At 56.2% G+C, this 26,912-nt stretch overlaps 6 protein-coding genes across 6 annotated transcripts; all 6 read left to right on the forward strand.

Moving 5' to 3' along the window:
• Positions 1-129: 129 nt before the first annotated feature.
• EX895_003244 (uncharacterized protein) lies at positions 130-1,674 on the forward strand (the record flags this gene model as incomplete). The annotated part of the gene is made up of 1 exon (XM_029883842.1): positions 130-1,674. One exon carries the CDS (start codon positions 130-132, stop codon positions 1,672-1,674), a length of 1,545 nt encoding a protein of 514 aa, XP_029739648.1.
• A 6,582-nt stretch (positions 1,675-8,256) lies between these two features.
• On the forward strand, positions 8,257-10,883 carry EX895_003245 (uncharacterized protein; the record flags this gene model as incomplete). Its single annotated transcript, XM_029883843.1, has 2 exons — positions 8,257-8,294; positions 8,417-10,883. 2 exons carry the CDS (start codon positions 8,257-8,259, stop codon positions 10,881-10,883), a joined length of 2,505 nt encoding a protein of 834 aa, XP_029739649.1.
• Positions 10,884-11,527: 644 nt separating this feature from the next.
• On the forward strand, positions 11,528-16,534 carry EX895_003246 (uncharacterized protein; the record flags this gene model as incomplete). The annotated part of the gene is made up of 1 exon (XM_029883844.1): positions 11,528-16,534. The coding sequence occupies one exon, from the start codon at positions 11,528-11,530 to the stop codon at positions 16,532-16,534; it is 5,007 nt and encodes a 1,668-aa protein (XP_029739650.1).
• A 1,817-nt stretch (positions 16,535-18,351) lies between these two features.
• Positions 18,352-19,536, forward strand: EX895_003247 (uncharacterized protein; the record flags this gene model as incomplete). Its single annotated transcript, XM_029883845.1, has 1 exon — positions 18,352-19,536. One exon carries the CDS (start codon positions 18,352-18,354, stop codon positions 19,534-19,536), a length of 1,185 nt encoding a protein of 394 aa, XP_029739651.1.
• Positions 19,537-20,013: 477 nt separating this feature from the next.
• EX895_003248 (uncharacterized protein) lies at positions 20,014-21,756 on the forward strand (the record flags this gene model as incomplete). The annotated part of the gene is made up of 1 exon (XM_029883846.1): positions 20,014-21,756. One exon carries the CDS (start codon positions 20,014-20,016, stop codon positions 21,754-21,756), a length of 1,743 nt encoding a protein of 580 aa, XP_029739652.1.
• Positions 21,757-22,113: 357 nt separating this feature from the next.
• Positions 22,114-26,739, forward strand: EX895_003249 (uncharacterized protein; the record flags this gene model as incomplete). The annotated part of the gene is made up of 1 exon (XM_029883847.1): positions 22,114-26,739. The coding sequence occupies one exon, from the start codon at positions 22,114-22,116 to the stop codon at positions 26,737-26,739; it is 4,626 nt and encodes a 1,541-aa protein (XP_029739653.1).
• Positions 26,740-26,912: the final 173 nt, after the last annotated feature.

The raw sequence follows: 26,912 nt of genomic DNA on the forward strand, positions 1-26,912 counted from the left end.
GGTGATTACACCACCGCGCATGATCTTTGTTCCTTTCTGCCCCCACGTCCACCTCCAATTCTCTTTCCCCATCACCTCACTCGAAGAAAGATCCTATCATCGCCAACCTCCGCATACATACAATACACGATGGCCAAAGCAGCAGCAACCACAACCTCTGCCGCGGCGAACAACATCTTGGATGTGCTCATCATCGGTGCTGGCTGGTCCGGCCTTTCGGCAGCTCTCAAGCTGTCGCAAGCGGGACACAAGGTGGCTGTCCTCGAGGCACGCGAGCGCATCGGCGGACGAGCGTTTACGCACACCTGGTCGGACAAGACGGATGTCAACGATAAGTCGCGTACGGTTGCGGCGCCTGGTGCGAGCGACTACTGGTGCGACTTTGGCTGCTCGTGGATGCATGGTTACTTGGAGGGAAGCCCTTTGAAGGGGCTGACTGATAAGTACAACATTCCGGTAACTATTCCCAGTCCGCGCGAGACGGTGGTGGTTGGCGAACAGGGTGTGTTGCCGCAGTCGCTATCGCAGAGGCTGCTGGGAAACTTGGGAAAGGCGCAGGATGCAGCCAAGGCTGTAGCGCACGATCAGTCGACTACTCCACCGGATGCAAACATTTCGCTCGCTGATTTCCTGTACGGCGACCAATCGCCTCTCTTTGCCGGCCTCGAGTCAGAAAGAGAGAAGAAGGCTGCCCGTGACCTGGCCAGGATGCTCCACATCCCGCTCGGTATCGAGCTTGAAAAGGCGAGTCTCAAGTGGCACGGCTTTGAGCAGGCATTTGCCGGAACGGACGCAGCACCCAAAGCCGGTTTTACCTCGATCATCACCAAGCTCGTGGACGAAATCACATCGCTCGGCACCACGATCCACACTAGCCAAGAAGTGCAGTCTGTTCGAGACGAACACCAGTCGTCCAACGTCAAGATCATCACCAAGCAGGGCCAGGAGTACATCGCACGCACCGCGCTCATCACCATCCCCATTGCCGTCCTCAAGAAGACGGCAGGTGCGCTGTTCGAGCCGGCGCTGCCCGAACGAAGGCTAGAGACCATCAAGCGCGTTTCAGTGGGCAATCTGAACCAGGTGCTGCTGCATTATGACCAGCCGTGGTGGAATGCAAAGACAGGCACGTTCCTCGTCCTGCCCTTGTCCGCGCCTGCACCCTCGTCTGTGAAGGGTGATACAGAGAAGAGGCTGTGGGAGCTATACTCGTCCACGACGCTCATCGTTTCGTCTCTGGCTGGCGAGGGTCAAGCAGAGGTCGGGAAAGGCGCGTCCAACTCGCTGCTCGTCATGGTCGGTGCCGAGGCGGGCCAGCAGCTGGAAGGGTTTGAGCGTCTGGATGCCGGAAACGCGCTACACGCCTATCTGACCGCTCGAATCGGCGGCGACGAGGCCATCGGAAAGCAGCTCCCCAAACATGTCTTCTACTCGCGGTGGGCAAAGCAGCCATTCACCGGTGGTGCTACCACGTCGCCTGTTTCGATCGCAAGTGGCACTTCGCCGTTGGACTTTGAGGCGCTGTCAAGACCTCTTTGGAATGGCCGTCTTGGATTTGCAGGCGAACACACCGAAATCAACCATCGAGGATCCGCAGCCGGCGCGTACGTGTCTGGTGAGAGAGAGGCGACCCGTCTCCTAGCTTACCTCGATAAGTTCGCAAACAAGCTATGAGCAACCGTGCTAATATGCCGTGCCGTCATTTACGGCGAGACTGTCGCCTATGCTTTCTGTCAATGTAACGTGGAGAACGGTTTGTCCGGCACTTCGAGTCGGTTGTGATCGAGACTTTTGAGAATTGGACCGGAATCACTTGCGAGATGAGCATTACAGCGAATCACCGAATCGGTCCGCGACGCCGAGACGGACCAATGTTTCGGGCACGTGCAAGCGCTTCCATTGATGGCTTACTCGTTGGCTCCATTTGTGACCGAGACCAGACCGAGCTTGAAGTGGCTTTGCCTTGCTTTGAACTTTGAAACATGGTTCTTGCAGTTCCGCGGAAGGGGCGCTGGCGTTGTGCAGAAGGACCGTCTTCAGCGGCCGAAAGGAAAAGAGCAGCTGAGTTGGCAGAAGTCAAAAACTGTGGCGCCGGCTTGTTTCGACGCGGGAATGCCATCGAGGAACCAAGACCCAGACTTCGAACTGCCCTGCTGCGCCAGCCTTCGTTGGGGACAGACATGATGTTTTGGATTCATCCAACTTGATTCTAGGAGAAACAATGGCTGAAGCTGAAGAAATCGCAACCATGGCGCTCTCTCAAACCTGGAGACGGCTCGTTCGGCATCGGCGTCGGCCCGGCTAGACGCGTTGTCCAGGTGGGGACTCGGAAAAGGCGAGGGCTGTTTGCGGGCTTGACAGAGACTAGAACGTTCCGGGATTTCGAAATGAGTGGGCAAGCGAGAGAAGCATTGCTGCCTCGACCGCCTGCGGTTGTGTCGGTCTCGAAGGGATTCTTCCGCCTTTCCGGCAAGCCAAAGCGAGGTGAGCCGCGGGTCTGCGCAAAAACCAGATAAGTCGATGACCGGCGTTCTACTCGTCTGACAACGTGCGCCCCACAAAGTAACGCCGCCCGACCAAGCCCGACTAGTAGGTCACCGGGCCGCCCTAATTTAGCGTACGCCTCGCTCAGAAGATCATCGGTGGTTGATCGCCGAAGCTGCGGCAGCTGGCATGGACGTGGCGCAGCTTTTCCATTTCGTGGCCATCCGGAGTGCTGATCCTATACAGTCACATTGACGTGTGGAGAAAAGAGAGAGAGAGAAGAAGAAGAAGCAGCGCTGCGTAAACCGATCCTGGCATGCCAAGTCAAATTTAGCTTAAGGTTTTAAGAGCGTGAGAAAAAACCCACGGCCTTACAGCTCTGGCCTCGACCAATTTGTTGCAATGATGGCGAGTGGCGGTGAGCCTGGCGGGAAACACAATGACCCGATTGATGGCAAATGGCCGAAGTGGCACCGTGATTGTGGCGAGTGGCGCAAACAATGTCATCGCCTTCCGAGCAGAAGAGTGTTGCCTCTAATCGAACAGCAGAACGAGGCAGGCACAAGCGTTTAACGTGTTTTCGTAAAGCTAGCAGGCACCGGAGGCGAGCAGAGAACATCGCGACCCGCTGTTCTTCTGACAGCAGCAGCGTCGGAATCCATCTGGAGAAGTCAATGGTGCCGCCACGCCAGCGGTCGCACAGGGTCCACTTCGATTTTTGCGGTCGGGTCATCCTCGAAAGAGAAACGTTGGGTGACGACCAGTCTGAGACCATGCCGCAGTTTACGCCTCCTTGATCGTGTCGAGTGCAGACCGACCTTGTCGTTTTCGCATGGACGACAGTGCGGTCCCAGTGTGCAGCAGTTTTGTTCGCCGACGGCGAATGACAGCACACATTTCTCCACCACCGTACCAGACGTGGCCAGAATTCATGCAGCCCGGAATTCCAATATCTGAACCTACAGGATGTTTCCGCCTGCGAATCCCCCTTACGGTCACAGAGAAAAGGACATCGCCTGGCTTTCGCGATGATTCCATTATCGCCCTCTTTACCTCATTGGGAGGATCCGCTTCCAAGTCATCTTTCGAGGTGGCCGAACCACCAGCAAAGCCAGGGGCAGAAAGGGTCGTGAAACGTCGCTCGGACATGGACATGCGACGCTGCCTTTTTTTAACATGTAAATCTTGTGTTGATTTTGGCAAGAAACAAGACGCACCCGCACCTTCGGCTACCGGCAGGATCTGCAAGGTAGAATTCAACGGAGGCGCTTGTCTGCTGCAAGTGCATCTTATGGCTGCAACTCGCCTTTTGGTTCGTAGGTCACTGGGTTGGATGCTCACCGGCAGGCTGTCATCAGCAGAGCCGAGTTGGCGATGTTCATGCATCTCTTCCGACCTGTTTTCATCGGCGTCGGCGCTACCGCTAAACTGAGCGGAGCGGGCGCCCTCATTGGATGATGATGACGACGGCCACGACCAAGCTCGACAAGCTCGAAAAGGCACTCAGTAACAGATGAACTACCCAAGTGAGCCAAATGCGGCAAGTGATTGACACCAGTAATGATCCGCACCAAGTTCTGACACTGCTCCTTCAGCGCGCCTAGGGCAGGATCAACTTGGAGAACCAATACATTCTGACATCGAATCGACCACCACCTCGCGCAGTTCGCCAAGCGAGACGTGACGCACAGACACACGCACACAAGAACTTCGACGACCGCTTAACCGCTCCCTCCTGCCTATTCCTCCTTGTTTGCCGATCAGCGTCCGTCGCTGGGTCCGTCCGCGTTCCTCTCGCTTGGTAGCCTGACGCGTTGCCATGCTTCTTATTGCTGAGCGCAATTCATCCTCCGACCTAGCGCCGATTCTGGTTGCACAATTCAACACAGACAGTGCTGTCTTCATCTGTCCATACTTGACTAAAACGTAATTTAACGTGCATTTTATTAATACTGAACGCGGTCCTTTCGCCGATTCCTCGAAGCGGACGAAGGGGCATTTGTCTCCGAGGCCGTTCCTCCTATTGTTCGGCAACATACAGCTTCAATGTCTATAGCGGTCTCACCTCTTCCGAGCGATCGTGTTTCGGGCTGACTGGTCTTGTTGTTGCTGCCGCCACTACTGCTGCTCGCCACTTTGCGTCGATATCAGCGGATCAATCAATCTAGGCGCGTGTGACGCCGAATTCCGCTCGGATTGGACCCGCATGATCTCCTGCTTATTTTCTTCTGGGTCCATGCTCTCGTCAGGGTCGAGACTGCATCTACTCGCTCTTCCTCTCGCTCTTCCCCTTTCGCTCTTCCCCTCTCTCTCTTTCTCTCTCTCGGATGCAGGACGATCAGTCGCCTTGATGTCTCCTCTCTTGCTGGTCTGACGGGTTTCGCGCGCTCGTCCCCCGGTCCTTCCTCTTCTTTCTCCTTCCTCTCCTTCCACTCATCGACCCGACCTTTCCGTTCCTTGCCCATAGATCTTGTTGAACCTGACGGTTGATACCATCACCACCAAGCCGCGAGACGTTGCTCGATGCTCTCCCTTGGTCAGGCTCCACTCAGCTTTCTTGTACCACCAATTTGGCGACAACACCTGATCTTTCATCATATCTCTCCCACCACCACCCCCTTTCGGCGTTTGATATCGTCTGTCGAGCTGCAGCAGCTTTGCTCTGTCTCTAGGTCTTTGATCGCAGCAAGCGGTCGCGCGCCACTTTGCGACGTCTTGAAGCTTCATTTGGTCTTGCATCGACCTTCGCTTCACTAAACTGCCGCTGCAAACAGTTCGACAAACACCGGCGACATCCCATGGTATACACAAGCTTTTTGCTCATCAGCCCTAGCAGTCTCCATGGTCCGCATACAGTCTTTGCATCAAGCTCTTCCTCGTCCCCTTCCGTCCTCTCCAGTCTTTCGGCGCATGCGTAAAGGTCCAGCATATTCGTACCTCGTCTCTTCATTCCTGTCACGGGAGCTTCGGATTCAATAGACAACTCGGACCTCGGCTGTTATTGTATCGTCAAGCTTCCAATTCCGAGCATCTCGCCCCTTGTCTTGCGAACGCTGCGATTCGGCTCACCAGCGTTTGATCCTTGGTTTCTCACATCCTCGTAAGTAGAATGCAGCATTTTCGTTGCACCTCACTGGCACGCTGCTAGGCTGATGGAACAGAGTTCATCCCACTGCTCCACTGCGCCTATGATCGGCTGCTTGATCGGCCAAGCCGAGTTGGCGTGGTCTCTTCCTTTAGCCGGGAAGGTCAAAGTGATGACAAGTTCGTCTGCCAACTCCGGCCGCTCCGACGAGAAGATCGCGCTGCTATTCTGATCAGCGACGCAATTGACTGATGCTCTCCGTCAGGCATTACTGCGTGCGCAACAAGCGCGCCAACAGCCAGTCGAGGCGATTGTTGGCATCTCCCTTCTGCTCGCGCGTTCAACAAACAAAGAGCCTGATCACGCTGACAGTATGCGTCACCTCGCGCTCCTCTTTTGGCCTTCTTCATCGACAGCCGCCTTGCAAGTCCGAAGACAGACGCTTTTCAGCATCAAGCATTGTATCATCACGACTCACGCACGCACACACACGCACGCATCAGGTTTTGCGCTCAACGCATTATCGTCTCTGGTTCAGCCGCAAAGATCGCCTCCGCTTGGTGGTGTGACTTCACTCCTCTAATCCAAACGGACACCCGTTCGGCTCACAAATTGCCCTTCATCAAGTGCAAGTGGGTTGAGACTTTCGGTTCGCTCGTCAGATCTGCTTGTAATCGACGATTCCCAGCTCATCTCTGCAGGTCGAGTTACACTCTTACGAACCATTGACGCTGCGACCTTTTCGCGACATCATTTCACCCACTGTTGCTCCAAATCGAACTGACCTGCAGCAACACGACAATCGTCTAATTTCGTCATCCAGGATCTACTCGCTCCGCACGTTCCAATCCGACGGCTTCGTGTCCATTATCGTTTCCTTTGCCCACGAAAGTTCAACCTCATTTCATCCAATCAAGGTTGGGCCGCTTTGCCAACCTTAATCTTTTCCATTTCCTCCGTTTCGCTCGGACCAGTCAAGCTATAGAGGCATCTGTTGCCACAATCGACGCTGCGGGCCCTTCGGCGCCGCTCGCACGCAGCAATTCAAGCACTCGGTCCCACCACAAGCTTCAGTTCAGCGTCGCCTTGGAGCCTGCTCTCGTTCCAACTTGCAAAGTCCCATCTCCAAGGCACTTCGGTCGTGCAAGTAGATTTCAGCTTTGCCGCCAACTCGTCCTACGCCTCAACCGAAAGCGCGCGACTCGTTCAAGTTCTCGCCCGCTTGCCTAGGATATCAATCTTTTGCTCGCTTCGCATACCCACTGCAACGCTCCCCCCACCCCCCCTGGGACATCGCGATAAAGTACGGTATCGAGACGGTCCGGCCGACACGCTCAGACTGGACGTCGCCACTGTGAACAAATCCTTCACGGCCACGCTTTTCACTCGTCAGCATTTCCAATCAAGCCCGATCCTTGCCGAAAAGTTTGGCTCTGACTCGACGTCGAGTATCCCATAATCGCTTTCATATTCTCCCTTTCAAGAAAAGCTGCAGTCGATGCATGCTCTGTGAAAGGAGCAGTGTCTTTGGCCAAGCGCTCCACAGTGCCACACTGCCTCGAAGCGTCGTGCGGACAAGCTTGCTCCGAGATCACCGCCGCGCTTTGTCACTTTCGCCCATCTCCGTCGACGTAGAAGACGCTTGCGGGCCCAGCGTCGACCTCCTCGCACGACGTGCGGGTACTTTCTATTGTGCGTTGCTCCGAGTACCGACAAGAACAGCGTGGGAAAATATAAGGTTGCCAGCGCTCCTTCGTCGTCCAGTTCAACGCCGAGCTCGCCGAAGTCGTCTCTGCACCGTTTCCTTGGCGTTGTCCAGGTGGCTTCCGGCATTGGCTGGCAGTCGGCTGTACGAGCTGCGTCACGAGCTCTCGAATCCTTCGACCAGTCTCATCACCTTGTGACTGAGCTTGAGTTAGCGGCCGGCAACTTTGACCTTGTCCGTACGCGCTTGCACTTCAGACGCGTCGCCCTTGCCCTCAAAGTGTAGGCCGGAACTTGTTTTTTGCGCATTGCGAACTCGTGCGCCTGACCTGCCTCTGCTGCTTTGGGCCCTTCTCTCGTCACTGGAAGCGATACTCGGTTTCAAAGCAAGAATAGCTGCGTCAAGTTGTTTCGGAGATAGATCCAAGCCAGTGGTACACTCCTCGCCGAGCCTCATTCCGCTGCCGTCGCCCTTCTCGTTTCTGGCACCCTTCTTCCATCTGGCGGAACCACCTCTTTGCTTCCCTCCCCCTCGTCTACTCTCAAATCGACAAGGCATTTGGCGCCAGTAGGTGTGCTCCGTCGGCTTCTCTCCCAGATCAGTGCACCATCGAGTTTATCCTAGACAAGGTTCTCGTTCGACCTCGCTACATCGGTTGACCGGCGGTGTGAGAAGATCGCAACGCTCTGGCTCGCTTTTACTTTTGTCTCTTGCTGTCTGTCAACTTTCGTCTTCTCTACGCCTGCAGTCTTCACGGCTTGAAAGGGTCCTCCTTTCGACAAAGTCCCCTGCCTCTGCCACAAGACTGCCCCTACAAGCTCAGTGGACACTGCGCCTATAGGTCCTTTCAAACAACGGATCGCGACGCAGATTCCATATCAAGGCAGCATCACAAAAACGAATCGCGCCTTCCTCTTCGTCTACATCCTTCACGAGTCACCCACCTCCGCTGCTGCCAGTCAGTGGCAAAGCAAGACGAAAGATGAGCTCTAACCAAGGTGCCACCTTTCAAGGCTACGTGTAAGTCATTGCTCTACCTTCCCTCGGCATTGGTTGCTTGTCTGCCTTCATCGACGCAACGCTTGCTGACTCCTATTCTGCCTTTACTGCGTTTGACCACCCTCTTCTGTCGAATTCAACAGCCACTCGACGCGAGATGCTTTGCTCATCTTCGAAGCCGTCCGTCGAGGGATTCTACCAAAGATCACCCGCCGTCTCCGCGATGACGAGCGCAAGCAGATTGCAAGCGGCACCATCTTTGTTTTCGACGAGGTCGAATCCAGCATCAAGAGATGGACCGACGGCATGATCTGGAGTCCCAGTCGCATCTTGAACAACTTCCTCGTCTATCGCGAAGTGGAGAAAAAGGATCCCAAGCCAGCCCCAGATCAGCCAGCCTTGGCCACATCGCACTCGAACTACAGTCTTTCTGGAGTTCCTCTCAACAACACTGGCAGCAGCAACACAGCCTTGCATAATCCTGTTCGTTCTGTGCCTCTGACGCTCATGCCCACTGGGATGGAACCGGATAGCCAGATGGTTCACTACAAGCAGGAGCATAACAGCTATCACACGCTCGATAGCGTTGCTTCATCTTCCGATGCAGTCTATCCTGACCAGGATGGCTTCTTCGACCATCAAACGCATCCTCAGCATTCCAGTCACATACAGACGCACGCGCAAGCAGCAGGGCTCGTAGGCATGATGCATAACAATGCAGCGTCATCCTCGACGGTCAAGCGGGAAGCGGACCTGGACAGGACGATCGTCGGCAGCTTGACCAGTAGCTATCCGTTTGTGCGAGATGGACTCTGCAAGAAGACAATCTCGATTCAAGTGGAAGGCTCCACTCAGCACCTCATCTCGTACTACAAGATTGACGACGTGCACAACAGTCGACTCGCCGTTCCTTCAAGCTTGCCCGAGATCGCATCCCTCAGCATTTCTCCCATCTTTTTGAACAAGAGCAACTTTCGCTACCCTCCCATCGTCGAGATCGGTCCTGACGGCACGCCTCGATACGTTGGCGAGTCGACCGATAACGCAATGCGCGCTTCAGGTCATGTCAGCAGCGGTAACGAGAGCTATTCTTCCTCGGAGGCCCGGCATGATGCATTGGGAAGAGCTGCCAATCGCTCTCTGTCAATCTACTCGCCCGGTCTGCCTTCCGATCCCTCCCACGTCGAGCTGCATGGCTATCGATACCCGCACCAGATCGGTGGTGACGGAATGCTTCCCGCGTCGGCAACTTTGCCGCCCTCGTCTTCGCCTTACCGAAATCGTCGATCTTCAGATGCCCCGCGAAGACGCGCAAATTCGAGGTACGAGCCATACCAACAACCCGCGCCGTTCGGTCATAGCATGCAGCCGCACCAGCTCTACTCCAGCACCGGGCTGCCGGACAACGGAGCCATCTCACCATCCGGGCGCCGTCCATTCCTTGGCGGAATGCGCAGCTATGGAGAGGGAGACGCAGCTTCGGCCTGGCCTCCAGAGCAGGGAGCCTTCGCGGTCCAGCGACAACAAGAGGATGGATTCTTTGGCATGGAAAATGTTGGGCTAGCAAGCGGCGCGAACGGCGGTTCACACGCACCTCACATCGACCAGCATGCCTCCTTCCAGCAGCCATTTCAGTCCGGATCGATGATGCCTGTGGTCCCCAGTCAGCCTGGCCGCAGTAACGCCAGCTACTCGACGGACTTTCGATCCGAGCACTGTGCAGGAATGAAGCACGAGCAGGGAGATCCATTCCACTTTTCTTCTTCGAGGCTGACACGAGGAAGCTGGGACTCAAATCAACCAAGTCACTCAAGCTCGTTCTTGCACAATCTGCAGCAACCACCGGCCACCAGTCAAGGCTTGGTGGCGATGTCCATGCAAAGCCAATCGAGTTTCGGCCCACCTTTCTATCCGCGTCTAGCAGGCTCTCCGCCGAATACGGGCTCGTCATATGACAGCCGTCACTCGTACTTTGGCAGCAACGCCGCGCATGCACCGGGACGCATCGAAGAGGTGATCGATGGCGTCCATGCGCCGACCGCAACACGTCTCGAGGACCCATCTTATTCGTCTCGGCCCATTTCGCGGGCTGGCGAAGGTGGATATGCTGGCGAACTGGACACGGCAGATGTGGTCAAAACAGGGGGCTTGGAGGCTTTGCGAGTTCACTCGGGTCCAGCGAGCCCGTATCCGCGAGCGCAGCAGCAGCAGCAGCACCAACAAATTCCTTCCATGGGGGGTCCAGGATACGACGCCTACGGCCGACCTTCGAGCGCGGTGGAAGGGCAGTCTTTCTATGTCCAGCAAACGACGCACGCAGCCACTGAACACGAAGGCGTTCAACTCAACCAGAACGCGGCTGGACGACATATCCCTGCCTATGTCACACCAGAGGCGGGCAACGCGCCAGCTCAGACTGAGGAGGCGTGGTCGTCGACACCAGCAGTGGATGTCAACGGTACGACGAACGCAAGCCAGGGCCTTTCTACACGCCCAGGAGCCTCGCACGACCAAGGCTTCCAGCCTCCCTTTCCGGCCGACGCTAGCGATGCTAGTGCCGCCGAGAATACCGGATTGGAGAGAGTCATGCTGACGAGACCCGCACCATGAGTCGCCCATGCACATACCTGCTACGTCTGTTGATTGAAGATCTGGCCAGTGAAGCGCAACACTCGTCCGCGCACCCCCCATTTCAAAATTTGTATCGCGACCGTCTGTCGCACTCGTGTGAATCCTGTACTGTATGAACACTCTCGCATCGTTTCTGTCAGCAATCCATGAACTTAATATCCCAAGCAACAGCAGCAGTTGCCTCCAATGTTCGCGTTCGTAGAGGAAGCTTCAATACTTTGAGCATATGGTCGAGTCGCTCAGCATTTGATTCGAGGCGCGACTCGCGGTCGAAGCTTTCCTCGAGACGTACGAACTTAACCATAAAAGGAGAAAAGAAAGAGTCTGTTTTCAGTCTTCATTTCTTTCGGGCGATACAAGCGCGTTTGCGACTGTCCCATCCTCGTTTCTTGTTGGATTTGCAGCCATCGGCATTTATGATCTTCAACCACCACCATCTCGGTTCCACTCACTCTGGCACTCTGCGCGCCGTTTCCAGTAGCACTGTACACCGGCATTTTCACCGCGAGGCAAGCTCGTGACCCTCATTGGTGTCACACGTTTACCAGAAGCATTCGACCGGCGCTCGTCCCAGCATAGCAGGGCGGCCCTTGTCCTCCGCCGGCTCTGCGAGCGTCTTCAGCATGAGCACTGACCCAGTACCCTCACTGGCGCTACCAGCGCCAGCTACTGCGGCGCCCGTATCAAATCCATCGTTCTCAGTACAGCCGGCACCAACAAGCATATCAGAGCAGCACCAGCAGCCGACAACACCGACAACACCGCAAAGGACTGCATCGACAATCTCGCAGCAGCCAGCACCACAACAGCATGTCACGGCAAACCATCCAGCCTCGATAGCTGCTGCTGCAACTGTCGCGCTCTCTGCTACGCTTCTCGACCCGAACGAGTGGAACGCGCTTGCATCAACAAGCATGGTGACGCTGGATGATCTCAGGACAGCGTTTCTGGAGCAACGCCAACAGCAGCTTAAAGACGTGGAACGGACCCATCGTGAATCCCTGCGCGAGCTGCTCTTCATGTCCGAAACGTTCGACAGGGAAGATGTTGCAGGCAGTCCATGGAAGCTCGGGCAGACCTTGCAAGTAGCAGAAGATGATACTCGGGAGCATGTCAAGACATTCCTTGATCAGTATCACTTGTCTATCGAAAACCAAAAGTCCATCAAAGACCATGTTTTGGAGCAGCCAAAAGCACTGCGCGAGCTTGTATCGAAAGAGCTCAAGACGGGCCCTGTAGAACTTGCGCCTCCGCCCACTCCCACTAGTGCAACAGCGCCTTCAGCCGGTGAAGCCCATCGCGATCGCGATCTCAAAAAGGAGGTGGAGCAGAGCAATCTGCATCGAAGTCAAGCGGTCAACCTTGCTGCAGCTGCAGTTCAGGCTCGTGCAATTGCCGAGGGAGTGGCCAAGATCAAACCTCTCAACATCACGGCCGCAGAAAGTCAAGGCGTTCGCGTAGCTCCTCTCCAGCCCGGCCAGGTACCTAGCTTTGTCATTGAATCTACCACACCCATCGCGCCTATCGTTTCCAGCACCACGGGTGGCTCCTCGACAGCAGCGGCGATCGATCTCAATGCCCAGAAGGCAATCTCACAGACTGCAGGCGCAGCTGACGAGATCGACTTGTCGGCAGCTACGCCCATCATCAAAATCGAACCGTCCGACAAGAGCGTCTCATCACCATCTAAAGCTCCCGATGCGCTTGAGAGAGCTGTTTCTCCAGTACCTGGCCTCGCTCGCAACGCCCCTACCCAACCGACAGGGCTCCGCGTCCCGCCCTCGCCCATGGTGGTACCCTCTGTACCCGAAACGATCACTGCACCTCCGCTCCATCCCACTTTGCAGGTTCTCGCACCAAATCCTCTCTCGGTGACGTACGCCGCCTCGTTGCGACCGCTTCCGCCTGATCCGACACGACGCATCACTGGAGCAGGTGTTTCGGGCGGTGCTATCCACCACCGAAGCGGCAGGAAGATTTCGAGCTTGTCGAACCACTCCAACTTCAATTCTTACTCGAGCATTACAGCTGCTAAGATTGGGCCTGCGGGGTCCGGTCAAGCGGATCTGTACCGATGGTATGTTCGAGCCAGAGCTTCTCCAGGAGCAGGGATGGTGGGGAAGGCAGACAAATGCTTGATGACGAGCGACTGGAAGGTGGCTTTCAACGAGCAGCGCTTTGTTCGCGCCATGGCGCGCATCGAAAAGCTCAAGGCGCAAGGCGAATGGAGTTTCCGTCAGCCCAAGAAGCAAAAGGGTCCTGTCGTTCGCAAAGCGCACTGGGACCACCTGCTGGAAGAGATGAAGTGGCTTCAAACTGATTTCAGGGAAGAACGCCGATGGAAGATGGCGGTCGCATTCCACCTTGCTCACGAAGTCGCCGCTTGGCATCGCGCACGCACAGCCAGCGAGCGAGCCGCTTTCTGCGTTTCATTTCCAAGACCTTATCGTCGCAGGACGGTTTCTGACAACGTCGAGCAGCATGCTGCGGCGCAAGAGACGTCGGTAGACGAGGCTATTCCGTCCTCTCAACCACTCGAGACCGCACCAGATGCTATTCACGACGAGGCGATGCCAGACGCGACGTCCTTCGCAGGTGCGCAGGACGAGGAAACACTCCCATCCGCAAACAACATCGGCACTGAGAGCTCTACATCGACCCAGGGTGCCGATGTCACCATGGAAGGAGAGACGGAAGGGGACGAAGCAGTTGCTCAGGCGGTGGACAATGCACTGGAAACCACCAACGATGAAGCGACCGCGCGCGTGGAGGAAATGGACGCCGACGGAGAAGACGACGACGCAGATGCCGATGCAGACGATGTAGAGGCCGCGACCGCCGCACTCGTGTCTGGAGAGCCCGCCAAGCCGCCCAAGGTGGAAGTCGTCCGAGAGCCATTGGCTCAGCCCGAACGCATGCCCACTCTTGTCGTGGCACCTGAAACGACAGCAGCCTCGACAACATCCAAAGAGGACCACTCCGCGGACGACAAGCTCGCCCATGCCTTGCGCAGCGAGCCCAAAGATGCCGAATCGACCCTCACCGCTGAATTGCCGCCACAGCTGCTCGCAACCCTTCGAGCACCGATCTTCTCCACCAGTGTGACAACTACAGTCGTGTCGCCAGCCGCACTTCTCGAATCTCTGGATCCTGAGGCTGCCGCTGCCCTTCTTGGTATCGAAGTAAGTGACTTGTCCAGTGCTGTCGACTTGCTAAGCCCGGGCTCGCTGTCTTTCAGCAAGATGTTTCCGGAGCTGCCTTTGTATGCGGGTGTTTCGGTTCCTGACTCCAGCAGCAAAAGTGACCGACGATGGGACGAGGGAAGCTTGAATCAACCTCCGCGTCTGACACACGTGACCAAGCTTCTCGACTCGCGTCCGCTGCTGGTCAGCACACTGGAGCCTTCCAAGAACCGAGCCAACGGTCGGTGGCTTCCTGACAGCGACTGGATCGTAGCTGCTGAGCAATCGGATCCACTGCGAGGCGTGACGGATGGTTCTGACGCAGGATTGCCGCCAATGCCCGGCTCGCTACTGTTTGCGCGTAAGAGCAACCGCGCTCCCAAGGAGAGCAGTGGCCCCGCCTCGTCGACTCCCGCTGAACCTGCTCAGCCGGATGTGCGCGCAGCCATGTTTGCCTGGACACCCGACGAGGATAATTACCTCATGACACTCGCCAAGCAGTATCACAACAACTGGCCTTTGGTTGCAGACCTTTTCAATTCGACCCGGCTCAACACGACGACGGACAAACGCGAGCCTTGGGATTGCTACGATCGATGCAAGCGCATCGAGCAGGCAGCTGCGGAGGGCAAGCCGCCGCCCGGACCTCCTCAACTGCCCGTGACAGCAGCCGACACCGACAAGGATGGTAAGAAGGGCGATGGGAAAGATGGCGATGCTTCGTCCAAGCGCGACAAGCTGAGTAAAAAGCTAGGTTCCAAATACGATGGTTCCAAGAGGAAGCTTCGCCGCAGCAATTTGGTGGAAGTCATGCGCAAGTCTGCTAAGCGCCGGGAAGCCAGCAAGCAGGCGCAGCAGACGCAGCAGACCAAGAAGGTCAACCTCAACACGCACGAGACGCATGCGCAGATCAAAGCCGGGCCCGCCATCACTCCACAATCGCTGAGCGCCTTGAAGACGGAGAGAGACCAGGCTGCTTTGCGACAGTACTATGAGCAGCAACGCGCTCAGCTCGCCTACCAGCAACAACAGCAGCAACAGCAACGTCTGTTAGCGCAGCAAGCGCAGGCGCAACGAATGGCGCAGCAGCAAGGGACTGTCACTACTCCCGGAGCAGCCGGCGCGGCGGCGACGCAGGCAGGCAAGTCAGTTGTGACAGCGACGGCTGCAGGCTCAAACGGAGCTGGGAATCTCACTCTGCCTTCTGGAAGCACACCCGCTTCTCAGGCCGGGTCGGCTGTTCAGCAGAAGGCTGGGGCGGGACAATTGCCAAATCAGCAAGTCGCTCCGCAGCAACAGCAGCAACAGACGCCACAGTTACAGCAGCAGCAGCAACAGCAGCAGCCAGCGCAACAACAGCAACAACAGCAGCAGCAGCAACAAGTCCAGGCGCAGCTTCAGTCGCAATTGCAAGCGTCCCAAGCGGCTCAGATGCAGAACTTGTATGCACAGATCCAGCAGCAGCAAAGACAGCAGCAGCAGCAGAGTCAGCAACTGGGGCAGGCGGCGGGGCTGGGTCAAGTGCGTCCGGCCGTTGGACCGTTGACGCAGCAACAGCTGGCGACGTTGACACCACAGCAGCAGCAGCAGTACCATGCGCAGTTGGCGGCAGCGACGGCAGCGGCGCAGCAGCAGCAGTTGCGGAACCAGATGGCTGCGGTTGCTGCGGCGCAGCAAGGAGCGCAGGCAGGCGCGGGTGGGGTTCAGGGTTTGCCTTTTAGTATGCCGAATGCTCAGGCGCAGGCGCAGTTCCAGCTGATGCAGCAGCAGCAGCAGCAGCCGCAACAACAGAATGCAATGCAGCAGAATCAGCCCAGACCTCCTCACATGCAGGCTCAGGCGCAAGCGCAGGCACAGGCGGCAGCTCTGCAGCTGTATCAGCAGCAGCAACGCCAAGCGGCGCAAGTTCAGGCACAGGCACAGATGCGTCCTCCACAGACAGCACAGCAGCAACAGCAACAGCAACAGTTTGTGCGTCCCGTCAACAACGGCCAGCGTCCCCCACCCGTACCCACCGCGGCTGGACAGAACAAGCAAGGGCAGCAGCAGCAGCAGGCACGTCCAGCGACACCCACCAACGGCACTGGTGCCGGCAGCCCCGGCAGCGCGGCGGCGCCAGGCATGCCTGCGACCGTGCAAGCGTTGCAGCAGCAACTCGCAATCTCCCTTGCAACGTCCAACCTGTCGCCGGAGCAGATTAACGGGTTGGCGATCCAACTGTATAAGCAGGCCCAGCAACAACAGCAGCAGCAGCAACAGCAGCAGGCTACGGGCGGCGGACAGTCGCCGATCAATCAAGCGAGGAACATGGCAAGTCCTGCGGGAGCGCGTCCGCAGCAGCAGATCTTGAACCAGGCGATCCAGGCCCTGGCTGCGCAGAATCAGAAGAATCAGGGCGCCAAAGCGGGTGCAAGCCAGGCTAGGCCGCCCACACCGAGGCCGTCGTAGATCGTAGATGCACAGCGATTTCAGTGGCAATTATAAGAGATATTCGTTCAAGTGAGGGGGTGTATAGCGTGCACGGTCGAATCGAGACACAGACCGATGCGACCGTGAGCGAGGGTATACAAGAAACACAGAAAAGACAAAACTACAGGCTGTTGAAGCCAATTCCCCAAACCCAAAGAAAGGGGTATAAAAAAGTGAAGAGAGAGACGATGCAAGAGTAAGCCCCGTTGAGTTACCTTTCCGTGGAGGAAAGGCGACCGCATAACTATCAGGTTGCACTACCCCCCGTCAAGGAGGAGCACAAGAAATGACGAACAAGATCAGAACGCATCATCGTCCCGGTGTGTATCAACTGGGCGACGGGATGTGTTGTCGATTCGACAAGTGAAGATAGCTGGTTTTGAGGCGAAGGAACCAGAAGGTGGAGAAGGTGTGTGGAACCGAATCCGGTCTAGGTTTTTATGTGGTAGAGTGCGAACGGTTAGCATAGAGCGAATGTCTCGTGATTGCGATGCCGTTTCGGGTCGCGACGGAAGCACGGAGATGGTTTGGAATAAGGCAAGCGCTCGTATCTTCGCTGTACTCGCCTCCCACCCCCTTTCCGTCCACAACGGAGAGACGCATCGTCATCATGGACATCCCGCCCTACACAACCTCCTCCACCACCCAAACCTCAAGAAGAGGCAAAAGCCCAAGGCCCGGTCCTGCACCACGACCAACCAATCCTCGATCCGTACTCCTTGCCCGTGCAAAACCACCCACAAGTCGTCTCAACAACGAAGAGAACCTTTGAAAAAGACGGGCAAAACATGCCGACAACCATCTGAATCTTTCTCTCCCTCGACGATCTCCAGAAACAACAGACCCATCATTGCAGACGCGTCAGACGGCGACCACCGAACTATGACCGAGCAAAAAGAAAACTGCCCTTGTACGCGCATCCTCAGAAGCAGCTGAGCCCAAGGACTAGCGGAAGGAGTCAAGGAGTGGCATGATGGCCATTGATGCAAAACCGCACCATTACGGCGACGGTCGCTTTCCTCTAGTATGGTCTCTGATCGTGTCCAAGACTCCTCGGACCCCCTTGCCACTCGCCTCGAAACCGCTGCTCGGAAGAAAACGCAGACAGCTCCTCGCTTGGAGAGTCCAGTGAACGCCTAAGCGTCTACGATGAGTCCGCCAGATCCGTACGTTACCACGCGTTGAGAGAGAACAGATCGAAAAACAGTATACTAGCCATGTTCCCGCCCGGTTCCTTCAGAATATAGGTGTGTCCGGGGACTTTCCCTACAGCATGTCCTTGGAAGGAGAAGGCTGCAAAAAGGCGATTCGGGTGAATCGGAAAGCGGTCCTTTGCACGTCTCTCTGTAAAAGAAGGAAGAGGGTTTGAGGGGAGCCAACAAAGAGCAAAAGCTCAAAGCAGAAGACTGTTGGACAAGCAGGTTGTTGAAACGAGCTTCTCCTTGTAAAGCGCCGCAATACGACTTGATGCACCGATGCGACGAGGCTGAGACCTGCTAGAAGCAAGACTCGGCTCAAACAAAGCACCTGTTTGGTGGTGTATCGTGTTTATGGTTGGTAGAAGAGAGGAAAGGAAGAAAGGGGAGAAGCTCTTTCGGAAGAAAAAAGTTCTTCCCACACGAGCAGGACGACTTTTTTTCGTTCATTGGCTTCCGGCCGTAAAGGAAGCTGTCGCCCCTCCACCTCGTACGCCCGTGTTTGCTTTCTTCATCATTTACTGTTCGGCAAAGGCTTTGTTCCGAAGCGCTCCTTTCCGCCCTACAACTAATCATCTCGCAAGAATCACCACCGCAAAGATGCTCCCCAGATCAAGCAGACGTCTTCTCGTATCGAAGCCAGTGGCTTCTGGACTCTCGCGACCTACCGCCAGGCTGGCGCTAACTCGCTTCGTGTCGCCGGCTCAGGCCGCCCGTCCCTTTTCTTCCAGTGGAACGATCCGCAACACGGCGGAAAACGTGACTTTCCTTCCTAATGGAGAGGCCGTTGACGGCGGCAAATTCTCTCACTTTCACCGACTGGAATACCTTCTCAGCGAAACATCGGCACCAGACCAGAAGGCGCTGATCGAGCAGCTCTCCGATGATGACGTCTCCCACTTATCGATTGTCGTCAACACCCGAAATAGATGGAGGCCCGCCGATCCAGGATTCACACTACCTCGTACAGATAGGACCGACACTGGAGAAGACACCTGGTCCACAATCCGCTGTGCCGAGTACCTGTACAACACGTTCAGTTTCCCCACGCTCCAGCACCTGCAACGCTTCAATAAGGAGGTCGCAGAGTTTCTCGACACGAGAGCGAGAAAGGTCAACCCCGTGCTCCTGTTCGACTCTAGGTCTCGCTCGCTTACCATCGGTCTACCCTCGTATGTTGGGATCGAAGTGCCGTACCCCGCCAACGTCAACTCTGAGAAGATCAAGGGCCTACTGGCGGAGTACCGAGGGCGCGAAACGTCGACAGAGCAGAAGCGCGAGATTGCAAACGAGCTCCGGTCATACGTTATCGCCAATGGCTTCAAAAAGTCGTGCCATGTTCTGCACATGTTTTTGTTCTCGCTTTACGAAGTGGTGCAAAAAGCGACGCTCGAAGAGATCATCGGCAAGAAGACCAGTTTTGCGGCCGAGGTCATACCACCCCCGCGCAGTGGTAGGGTCGAAGACAGCGTTCCGGTTGACGTAGGCAACAAAGGGACGGGCAGCATCGCGCGAAGGGCGTCAGACACGTGGCGGAGGGAAAGGAGAAAAGGCGGAAAGACGGGGATGGGCCCATCTGGAGCCTCGCCTACGAGGAGGTCAGAACCGAATCTTGCGGACAGACTCAAGGCAGATGATCCTAAGCTACCGGACGCAGGTACATTTGTCGCTCAGGATGGGGACAATCATGAGGCGAGTAAAGGCGTTGATGCTCTGGAAGAACACGTTCCGTTCCCGAAGCCCACAGCGGACGAAATGGGGATCAAGAAGCCGACCGAGACCTGAAGTGTTGTACGGTTACGCTGTTTACATGAACCTTGTAGTCTCACCCTTACCTCTCCAGATGCAAGCTAAGCTGCGCCAGATCGCGGCATTAACTGTTGGCGAGCTGTCTGTGAATGCAAGAGTACCAGTATGTTGACTTAAACAAGAAGCTGCTTCTGTGAATGTTTGGCCAGGCTTTCAAAAGATGGTGGCGCAGGCAGTCAGGAAATTCCTCAGCGAAATTGAGCCAATCACGGTTTCCGCGGATGTTTTTGTGTTTGCCGCTGCGTGCTGAGCTATCGGCGTGGGCGAGCCTGAAAGAAAATGCACGTCCCTGGCCGTAGATGACCACGGCCGATCCGATTTCCAACTCTGCTATCATCTTCATCACGCCGCTGTATGCTTGCTCGAAACTTGTGCAGGGCATCATCGGTGATCCATTCGTTCTCCAGCTGCGATAGAAAAGTCACGAAACGACTCTCAACATACGTCCGCACCATGACGGAATCGGTTGCACCCACTACCGCCGCTCCGGAACCTCCCAAGAAGGTCAAGCAAAGCAAGCGACCGTCCCCGGAAGAGATCGAGGCAAAGCGACGCGAGAGGGCTGCCAAGAAGGAAAAAGAAGCCGCGGAAAAGGCTGCCAAAGAGGCGGAGCTTGCCGCCGCCATCGCTGCCAACGGCAAGATCCCCAACGGACACCTTGATGAGCACGGCAACATTCTCTTTGTTCCGCGTGACTGGGCTCCTGTCGGCGGAGTCGACTCTCAGCCAAGTAGCTCGCCGCCAAAGCAGAAGGTCCGTATCGTCAGCTGGAACATCCTGGCACAAGGCTTGGTGCGAAGGACGCTCTTCCCTGGCTCAGATTGCCTCAAGTTCAAAGATCGTTCAATAGGGCTTACCGCAGAGTTCTCAAGTCGCACGGGCCATGGCTGGGATGTGGGCTGCTTCCAAGAAGTGGATCGCATGGACGTACATGGCGAGACGCTCAAGAAGGACGGTTTCAGCTACGTATACGAAAAGGGTTACCGCCAAAAGCAGCACGGTCTGCTCGTGGCCTGGAGACAAGATTTGTTCGGCGAACGCCCTCATAGCCAGCTCACGATCGACCTCGATGCCGAGAGTGTCGCACCCGCGTCCGAACCGGTCAGGACGGCGTGTTCGAGGGTCACCCGCAACGTGGGACTGTTTGTCGCTCTTCGCACTCATAAGGCTGGTACTTCCAGCCCTGGCCTTATCGTGGCAACGACACATCTCTTCTGGCACCCTATGCATGCATATGAAAGAGCGCGTCAATCGGGCATCTTGGTGCGAAGATTGCAAGAGTTTCGAGCCGAGCTAGGTGAAGAATGGCAGAGCGCACCTTGTATCCTAGCGGGGGACTTCAACGATCAGCCGCATTCTGCAACCTATCACCTTTTGACCGGTCGCAAGCTGACGCAACATTGCTTCGACGAAGTGGCGTCTTCCAGTGTCATTCACAAGAGCATCGACGAGCGGAGGGAGAAGGGCAACGTCTCGAATGGCTTTGCACCTGGTACCACCGAACCGGCGCGAGAGGCTCCGGCTAACAAGGCAGTCCCGGCGATGAGCGAGGTGTTTGACGGATTGCAGAAGCGGGCTCAGGAAGCGGATGAGGAAACAGCTGGGGCGCAAGACGCTGAGGAAGCAGAGGAAGCGGAGGAGCAGGACGACGAAGAGGAAGGCGAAGCAGACGATCGCATGCTCAAAAACTGCCGTGCCGCTACAGGAGAGGATAATTTGCTGTCTGTCAACGAGCTGCTCCAGCTACATGATGTTGGACGTCCACGTCCAGGCTCTGTCCCGTCACAACCCGAAGCGTCACCTCAACAGGTGCAAGCCGCGTCTGCAACGCACCTCGGCTCTGCATATGGCCTGCATTATGGTAGTGTTCAGGATCCATCCGAACAAGGCAACTTTTTTGGCTCCTCCGCTCGAGGCCGCGAACGCTGGGATGACGCAGCTTGGACGCCAGAGACACCCAACTGCCACACGGGCGATAGCACTGAGCCCATGTGGACCATCTTCTCCAGCCTCTTTTCTCTCACGCTCGACTACATCTTCATGCTGCCCAAGGCCAATCCGTCCGTGTCGGAACAGTATCCGACCGTGACGCGACTGCTTCGCACGCATCGAACCGAGACGCTGCAGCCGGGTGTGCCGAGAAAGGGAGTCTGCGCTTCGGATCACATTGCTATCGGCGCCGAAATTGGATTGTGATTAGACGCTGCGTAACAGAGTAGCCCTATGGTCTCATGATCACCTGACAGATACCGCTGTTTGCGTATTTGTGACTGTGACTGTGAAGGATGATGACCGCGACCAAAGCCAGCCGAAGGAGGAACGCGTGCGTGTGATGCTCCACCTTTTTTTCCGATGCAGCGTTCCGACCTGAGACCCTGAATTGCGTTTCGATTGCATGTGCACGCGAAAGCTAAACAGCTTGCGACATTTCCCTCTTCTCCTCAACAATCCAGCAGCGAGCAAGCATCCGTTCACCCCGGTGAATCAGCTGCATTGAATCATGGAGCTTTGACAACGACACAAGAAGGTAACAGCCTTCAACCAAACGCCCCAATGTCAGCTAACGAAGCTCAAGGCCAGCCGGGCCCACAATCCGACGCGAACTTCAGCAATGACTCGCAGGAGTCAAAGCCAAACCCGCCATTCGGGATGACGGATGCTCAAGATTCGACGCAGGGCATCGATGCGGTCGACAAGACTGGCCTTGCAAAGGAAACTGTCGTTCCTACAACTGATCCGATCAACAGAGAAGATGACGGCGCGGACGCCCCCGCATCGTCTTTTCGAAGTCCATCTCATGAGGACGCAGGCTCGCGCGTGGACCTTACAGTTCGCGGCGATACCCACCTTCCGCCTGCCGGCGCGCACGCGGCTCCTCAGACGAGTCTGTCGACCCCTAAAGAGGCCCGTGCTGCGCCAAGTATCAAAACCACCAACACCATCCCAGATCCAGCTGTCTCGCTCTCTGCCTCCAGACCCAACATGCTTCCACCTCCACGGCCCAGCATGGCCGCCTCCTCGTTCATTAACCCGACTCCAACACTCACACCAGGCTCGACATGGGGTCCTTCTGCCGCTTCTGCTGCTACTGCTCGCGCCGAAGCTGCTGAGCCTGGCCGGATTGGCGATCTCAAACGCTTCACTCTGTGGGAGACAAAGACCCGCTTCTACCTTGTTGCCTACAACACCAGTCAGACCAGATTTCGCATTCTCAAGGTGGACCGAACACCACCTAGCACCACTGCGCCGTCCAGATCGACTGCGGAAGCTGAAACGACGCGCGATAAGAGCACTAGCGCAGGCAATGGCAATGCTTCCAACCAGCCTGCAGGGTCAGTCTCGACCTCATCCCAGGCACCAGCAGCTGGGCAGCTGCCAGTCAAGGCTGGAGACTCCAAAGCAGATGCCAGTAAAGGTTCCAAGATCACTACAACAGGAGATGTGACGGACTGCTCAGCACGTGGGCAGCGCTATCTTTCGCTCGACGACCCTCAGATCTGCAGATTAAATCGACGCATGCTCGACGCCAAACAGATCCCACGCGAGACCGGAACAGCCTCCGCAAGCAATACCGCGGGCACCTCTTCCAAGATTGCAAGTGTCAATGGAGCTCCGAAGGCGAATGCAGCTACATCCTCGATCAACGACATCAAGTCCAGTTCTGCAGCCAGCTCATCAGCTCCAAAAGCAGCCGAAGCTCCGTCAACTACAAAAGCCCCCGCCTCCACAGCAAAAGCTGGCTCTGCTGACTGGGAACTTAATGTCACTTCCGATCGTGTGGTCTACTCACGTACTCAAGTGTCGGAGCTCCTTGAAATGATACGAGAGGGCAACCGTGCCACGGGCGGTCTTCACGAAGTTGGCCGCTTCTTTGGCATCGTCGGCTTCATCCGATTCACCAGCACATACTACATGGTTTTGATCAGTCGTCGCAGCGTTGTGGCCCTGATCGGTGGCCACTACATTTACCATTGCGACGAGACGGTGATCCTACCAGTATGTCACCAGTCCATTCTGACTTCCCTTCCAGGACGTACTAAGGTCATGGAGCAAGAGGAAGCACGTTTGCTCCATCTTTTCAAGCAAGTCGACCTCAGCAAGAACTTCTACTTTAGCTATACATACGACTTGACCAAAACACTCCAAGATAATCTGACATCGGCTCCAGGGGATCCTCTTGAGCAAGCGAGCTCCGTCTCGCCGTCCAACAAGCCTCTCACGGCCTGGGGTTACAACGAAAAGTTCATCTGGAACCATCACCTGCTCCTTCCTGCCTTTGCGGCTTCGGAACACCTGCAACCGCACGAGGATCCTCGCAACGAATGGGTGCTGCCGCTCGTGTACGGTTTTGTCGATCAAGCCAAACTGAGCGTTCTCAATCGCACGGTGTACACGACCTTGATCGCTCGTCGTTCGCGACACTTTGCAGGCGCACGTTTCCTCAAGCGAGGGATCAATGAGCGAGGCCACGTGGCCAACGATGTCGAGACCGAACAGATCGTCAGTGAAGCGCTCACTACTCCATTCTTCGCCCCGGGCCGGAAGCGATTCGAGCCAAGAGATCGGCATCCGGCCTCCGTCCCTGGTGGATTGCGAGGCGGTCCTGACTTGATACGAGCAAGTCGATTGCGGGAGAAACCACTCTCACAGCCGTTTCTGCCCATGGACATCGACAAGACGCATCACAACGAAGAGGACAATGGCGACGACTTGGACGATCTTCCCTTGGACGCTTCACCTCGCTACACGTCGTATGTCATGATGCGAGGCAGCATCCCGGTCTATTGGACCCAAGACTCGACCAACATGTCGCCTCGCCCTCCGATCGAAATTTCTCTGGTCGATCCATACTATTCGGCTGCAGCGCTCCACTTTGACGAGCTTTTTCACCGCTATGGCACTCCCGTCATTGTGCTCAACTTGATCAAGAGCAAAGAGAAGCAGGAGCGTGAGGTCAAGCTGCTTCGAGCGTTCGGAGAATGCATCAGCTACCTCAACCAATTCTTGCCTTCTGACAAGAAGATCCGATACATCGCATGGGACATGAGCAAAGCTAGCAAGGACCAGAAACAGGACGTCATCCTCATCCTAGAGGACATTGCGCAAGAGACAGTGGAGACCACACACTTCTTCCACTCTGGCCCCGAACCTGGTGCTGTGCGATCTCAGCCAGCTGCTCACAGCGACTCGAGCGGAGGAACAAGGGATTCTACCGCCCGGCGAGAAACGATCCTGCTGCAAGAAGGTGTTGCGAGAGTCAACTGCGTTGACTGTCTAGACAGAACCAATGCGGCGCAATTCGTCATCGGGAAAGCAGCTTTCGGGCACCAGCTTCATGCACTTGGCCTGCTAGACGACCCTTACCTGCCCTTTGATTCAGACGCCGTCAACATGCTGACCGAGATGTACCATGACCTTGGTGATACCATTGCCATGCAGTACGGAGGATCTGCTCTGGCTCACACAACGGACACATACAGGAAAATCAACCAGTGGACCTCTCACTCGCGCGATGTGCTAGAGAGCATGAAGCGTTACTATGCCAATTCGTTCGCAGATGCAGATAAGCAGGCCGCTATCAATCTGTTCCTTGGCGTGGATCCGATGGCCCCCGACTTTTCGCCGCACGTTTTCCCAGAAACCATACTGGTACCTGCAACGGCGGCAGCAGCAAAACAGAGCATCGTTAACACGGAGACGCAGACGAAGGTGGTACTCGCCGTGCCCTTCAGACCGCATTATCAGCACTGGTTTGACCCCCTGCATCTGAAACCGCGTGGGTCAATAGAGGCGCGCCAACGGAGACTCAAGGAGATGGCCAATGCCGATGCAGGCTTCTGGGCTGAGTACTACCGTCCTAGTCTCTTTACTGACTTGAATCGTCACCATGCGTTCAAGATGACAGCAGTGCATCAGTACTCGCACTTGCACGGCGGCGTCTCGCACACTTCGGGCGGTCTGGACATGCCACACAGTCAATCGGCAGGTGCCTTGAGCATGTACTCGACACAGATAGGTAGCGCGGCGGACCTTTCACGTCACACGCGCTCCGCCTCCAACTCGAGCTTGTCTTCAGCAACGTTTAATCTGATGCAGGCCGAGAGGATGGTCGAGTATCCAAGTCCATTCAAGCCGCGAGGAGGAGGAGCTGACTCGACAGGATACAGGGGCACGCAACATCACGGGCGACGGTCGCTCGACGATGCCCGTAGTATTACTACACAAACCTCTACGACCATGGTGAATGATCCTCGAAGCCCAGTCTCGCCTCAAAGCGGGCATCAATTCTCGTCCTCAGCTAGCTCGACGAGCGCGCTGCCACCCTCCAAAGCTATCATCGGCGGTGTCAGGCGGTGGATGTCGATCAACAAGCCAGGGGGCTCGCCTCGTCTCGGTAGTTTTGGGCAGCGCAAGTCAAGCAAACGTTACAGCATAGCTTCTTCCGAGGGTGGCAATGGGGAAAATGACAATGCGAGGCGAAGAGACGGTGCAACCTCCAATCGGGACAGCGGCATCAACGGCGCTGGCGGCGCTGGAGGAACTCTATCGTCAGCGAGTGCTGCTAGCGGATTCGATGCGCGCACGTTCAATTTTGCTGGCCGGTGGCAGACCGTCAATCCCGTTGGCCCGACAGTGGCTGGGTCCAACGTCGCGATTGAAGCTGCGCTTAAAAAGGCATGCAATCCGCACATCTCGGAAGAGGAGGAATCTGAGTACGCCTTCTACACTACGCAGTTCCTCGACGAACACGCGCGACCAAACGATAGCGACGAAGCGGACGAGATCAGCGGAATCGTAGACGGTGGCAACGCACATGCCAAAGAAGCGAGATCTGCAATTGCAGCACTGACCGACCACCACTTGATCGACGAAAAGGACATAGAGATCTACGAGGAGGGTGTGGCGGTCAGCGATGGAAAACCAACGGCGGTGGATCGATTTGTGCGCTACTCAACAATTGACCCGGTGTTGGTTGCGCACGCCAATGCTGTCAGCCAGCTCGCGTTCCCGACCGCCAACTCACTCAGCCAGGCGGTGCCCATGTCGGCAGGCGGATCCACCATGAATGTCATGTCGGCGCCTGCAACGGGAACGACAGCGATGGCGACTTCCGAGGCCAAGGTTCGTGCATACAGCTCTTGGCTGTCACTCGGTCAGACCAAGCTGGCCAGCTTCTAATGCAGACCCTTTTTTGAGGGCTCAATAGACCGTGTCGTATCGAGAAGCGGGATTGTGAACAGAGAGGTTGTGCGAGACACACTTCTCCGCAAGATGAGGTTGCGTGAAAGTATACTTTTGTTGTACTTTACAAATACAAAGATGAAAGTCGGACAGTGATGTAAATCCATCGC

This window comes from Sporisorium graminicola, chromosome SGRAM_20 (assembly GCF_005498985.1).
Source record: "Sporisorium graminicola strain CBS 10092 chromosome SGRAM_20, whole genome shotgun sequence".
NCBI lineage: Eukaryota > Fungi > Basidiomycota > Ustilaginomycetes > Ustilaginales > Ustilaginaceae > Sporisorium > Sporisorium graminicola.